This window comes from Clupea harengus, chromosome 21, assembly GCF_900700415.2.
Source record: "Clupea harengus chromosome 21, Ch_v2.0.2, whole genome shotgun sequence".
Classification (NCBI taxonomy): Eukaryota; Metazoa; Chordata; class Actinopteri; order Clupeiformes; family Clupeidae; genus Clupea; species Clupea harengus.
In genome coordinates this window covers 22090283-22094492 of record NC_045172.1, presented here as the reverse complement: position 1 = coordinate 22094492, position 4210 = coordinate 22090283, and the positions used below count along the sequence as shown (strand labels likewise).

The 4210-nt window shown below is 44.2% G+C and overlaps 1 protein-coding gene across 2 annotated transcripts in view; it reads right to left on the bottom strand.

Annotated features, from left to right (window-relative positions):
- Window positions 1-492: 492 nt before the first annotated feature.
- The window catches only part of gypc (glycophorin C (Gerbich blood group)), a 33396-nt gene continuing 29678 nt past the window's right edge, over window positions 493-4210 (bottom strand). For both annotated transcript variants that reach the window (XM_031558400.2, XM_031558399.2), the window contains exons 4-6: window positions 3594-3638; window positions 1256-1426; window positions 493-758 (exon numbers count right to left, since the gene is read on the bottom strand). In XM_031558400.2, coding sequence (XP_031414260.1) covers window positions 751-758; window positions 1256-1426; window positions 3594-3638 — 224 coding nt within the window. In that variant the 3' untranslated portion in view covers window positions 493-750. The remainder of the gene's footprint in view (window positions 759-1255; window positions 1427-3593; window positions 3639-4210) is intronic.

Here is a 4210-nt window from a genome sequence, read left to right as displayed (position 1 = left end):
CGGTGGTGTGTGCCAGTGTGCCCGTGCCAAAGGGCACGAGGAGAGGCGGTGGTGTGTGTGCCAGTGTGCCCGTGTCCAAAGGGACAGAGGAGAGGCAGGGGGGGGCCAGACTCTGCAGGTATGCCACAGCGTCCCACTTCATATTACGCACCTTTAGTACAATGCACTTCCACATGTCATAAACAAAACCATCTTCTTTTTATGTAATTACTGATTAATAAATCCAACCTTAATAAATCTATTACCCTAATACATGCTGTAACTAAAGTACTGATGTACAAATAGAAAACATTTACAAATATAATATTATAATTCATTAAATGTATAGGGCGTGTGTGTAGTGAGTATAGATACACTACATAAAGTGGGGCAATGGCAGGTCGTATTCCAACAGGATTTTCTTTCAGAGGTTTAGGTTTAGCTGTTGTGTTTGTATTCGTTTATAATTCATTCAGTAATTGATTATTATTGAATTATTTGACAGGACTGGAGATTTGGTGTTTGATTTAAGCAGAAAGAGAAAGAGAGGCAGAGTGTGTGTGTGTGTGTGTGTGTGTGTGTGTGTGTATGCTTAACTGTGAGAAAGAATTGTAAAAAGCAACAAAGACATCCTGACAAAAAAGAGAGGATTTGGTCGTCAGCATCACGAGTGGAGCCCCGTCTCTGTCCCCCATCTTAGGTTACTGGTCCAGTGGACACAATGAGTCATTCATCAGCCCCTGCGGCCAGCACCCAGCCATTCCATGGCCTTCAAACATCTATAAGAGAGAGAGAGGGAGAGAGAGAGAGAGAGGGAGAGGGAGGGGGAGAGAGAAAGGGAGAAAGAGAGGGGGAGAGGGAGAGAGAGAGAGGGGGAGAGAGGGAGAGATAGGGGGGGGAGAGAGAGGGGGAGAGAGAGAGAGGGACAGAGAGATAGAGAGGGAGATAGATAGAAAGCAGACATTGAGAGAGACAGAAGGAGAGACAGAGAGAGACAAAAGAGACGTCCTTCAAATCTCCACGCACTAGGTGTGTTCTAGCTGACAGGAAGACAATAAAACAATAGACAATAGGAGTGGATAAACAATCCTTCATGGGCACCCACGCACATTGTTCCCCGCTGGCATTTGCCAATTCATTGTTTCCATTACTCAACACGTCTCAGATAAAATAGTTCACTCTCAATTAGGTGACAGCATGCGGGAAAGGAGGGAAGCCTTTGAAAACAGCGCTGATATATTTGCACTTCTACTGTATACGTGACAGTCTCCCTCACCTTCATCCAGGTCCTCTTCGAAAGAATGGCCGCTTTTGAGAGCTGCGTTGGCGGAGTCGCCCCAGTCGCTCTCCTTGTCCTCGTGGGTACGGTACGAGCCCTTGTGCTTGAGCATGTAGCGGAACACCAGCGCCATGCACAGGAACACCAGCAGCGTGGCTAGAATCACGCCTGCGGAGAGGCAAGAGCAAGGGGCATCACAACCACACCAGACATCCCACGCATACCGTTTATTTTATATAACCTATTACCTACCTATCTTACCTACCTATTGCCTATTCTATGCCTAATCATGTTTATTTAACTACCTAACTCAGTTACTGTCTTATCTAATCATGTTTATTTAACTACCTAACTCAGTTACTGTCTTATCTAATCATGTTTATTTAACTACCTAACTCAGTTACTGTCTTATCTAATCATGTTTATTAAACTACCTAACTCAGTTACTGTCTTATCTAATCATGTTTATTTAACTACCTAACTCAGTTACTGTCTTATCTAATCATGTTTATTTAACTACCTAACTCAGTTACTGTCTTATCTAATCATGTTTATTAAACTACCTAACTCAGTTACTGTCTTATCTAATCATGTTTATTTAACTACCTAACTCAGTTACTGTCTTATCTAATCATGTTTATTTAACTACTTATCTCAGTTCATGTCTTATCTGAATCAGTTTTATTGAACTACCTAATGTTTATTTAAATACTTTTTTTCAATTAATCTTTATTTGAACTGCCTAATTACATTTTTTATTTGAATTATCCATTTTTAAAACGAGAATTTTAACTTTGAAACACAGTTCAGTTCTAATGTAAATCCATGTTGTGACCAGATATCCTTATGTTTAGAGATACGTGCAGTCAGGGTTTAGTCATGTGCAAAAATACATTTTCACATGAGGCGGTACTTTGTGTTAAAACTTTTAAATCCCTAATGATCATGTATGTCCATTTTATCTGAGGCTACCTCAGGTCGAATGTGACCTCTCCAGTAAAATGATCATGTACTGTATGTCCATTTTATCTGAGGCTACCTCAGGTCGAATGTGACCTCTCCAGTAAAATTATCATGTATGTCCATTTTATCTGAGGCTACCTCAGGTCGAATGTGACGCCTCCAGTAAAATGATCATGTATGTCCATTTTATCTGAGGCTACCTCAGGTCGAATGTGACCTCTCCAGTAAAATTATCATGTATGTCCATTTTATCTGAGGCTACCTCAGGTCGAATGTGACCTCTCCATTAAAATTATCATGTATGTCCATTTTATCTGAGGCTACCTCAGGTCGAATGTGACCTCTCCAGTAAAATTATCATGTATGTCCATTTTATCTGAGGCTACCTCAGGTCGAATGTGACCTCTCCAGTAAAATGATCATGTATGTCCATTTTATCTGAGGCTACCTCAGGTCGAATGTGACCTCTCCAGTAAAATGATCATGTACTGTATGTCCATTTTATCTGAGGCTACCTCAGGTCGAATGTGACCTCTCCAGTAAAATGATCATGTACTGTATGTCCATTTTATCTGAGGCTACCTCAGGTCGAATGTGACCTCTCCAGTAAAATGATCATGTATGTCCATTTTATCTGAGGCTACCTCAGGTCGAATGTGACGCCTCCAGTAAAATGGACGTCATGGACACCTTTGACTGCTGGCAGCATGCTGGGCTGGGCTGTGCAGATGAGAGGAGTCCCACAGGACTGTGTGTGGCCTCCATTCATCCCGTAAAAAGCGCAGTCCACAGCAGCCGCAGCAAGGTCACGTACGTCTCTCACGTCTGACTGTAAACTGACTAGGAGGCGTTGCCAAGGTCACGTACGTCTGCCTGTAAACTGACTAGGAGGGGTTTGCCAAGGTCACGACTCACAGCTGACTGTAAACTGACTAGGAGGCGTTTGCCAAGGTCACGACTCACAGCTGACTGTAAACTGACTAGGAGGCGTTTGCCAAGGGTTCAGGCCACCGCTGGGGAGCCTGGGAAAAGTTTCCGGGCCCCAGCTTGTCCTCTGTTGTGTCTGACCTTGGATCAGCGGAAGGGAGGGGAGGGAGCAGAAACGAGGGCAGATAGCGATATTGAGGTGAAGGCAGACACAATGAGTGAAGGATGACCTCGGGAAACGTCCCTCCCTCCCTCCCCTCCTCCCCCCCCCTCCTCCCCTCCATTCATGCGAGGCTCCAGAGATTAAAAGCCATTCCACACATTCCACCAGGCCTCGCCTCATTGGCCCCCGACATGCACCGTGTGTATGCAGAGGATATTTATACTCTTCTCACCTATAAGGATAATGCACCGTGTGTGTGCAGGATATTTATACTCTTCTCACCTATAAGGATGATGCTGTTGGACCCTTCATCCTCGAAATGGCTACCTGCGGAACGTTAGAACAGAACAGAACATTTCAGAACACAGAACACATCAGAACCCTGATCCATCATGCCATTCTCTCTGAATGTTCACTTGTTGACATGGTAACAGCAGTACATGGTACATGGTACATTTTGATTGTTTGTATGTTCTACGTTCTACAAAACACACGTAAGTGCATGTGCTGGGTTTTGGTGGGTACACGGTCTCCTCTGGTACGGCATATCCTTCAGAAGCCTACGCTAAATAAAGAAGGTGATTACGGGCAAGGTAAGCGTGAATTATTGGGGGCGAACAGCTGTCTGCCTTGACACTCTGGGACATTGCTAATTCAGATTAATGCGTGTCATTTCCTGCCCAACACTCGAAGAGCTTGTGGAAAAATATTCCTAATCCTCACTAGCAGAAGAACGCTGACGGAGGAAAGAGAGTTTGCATGTCTTCACAGCACCGCAAGGATGAGAGAAAGGATGTGTGTGTGTGTGTGTGTGTAAGAGAGAGAGAGAGAGAGAGAGAGAGAGACAGAGAGAGAGAGAGGGAGAGAGAAAAGAGGGAGCAAGAGATAGCAGGAGAAAG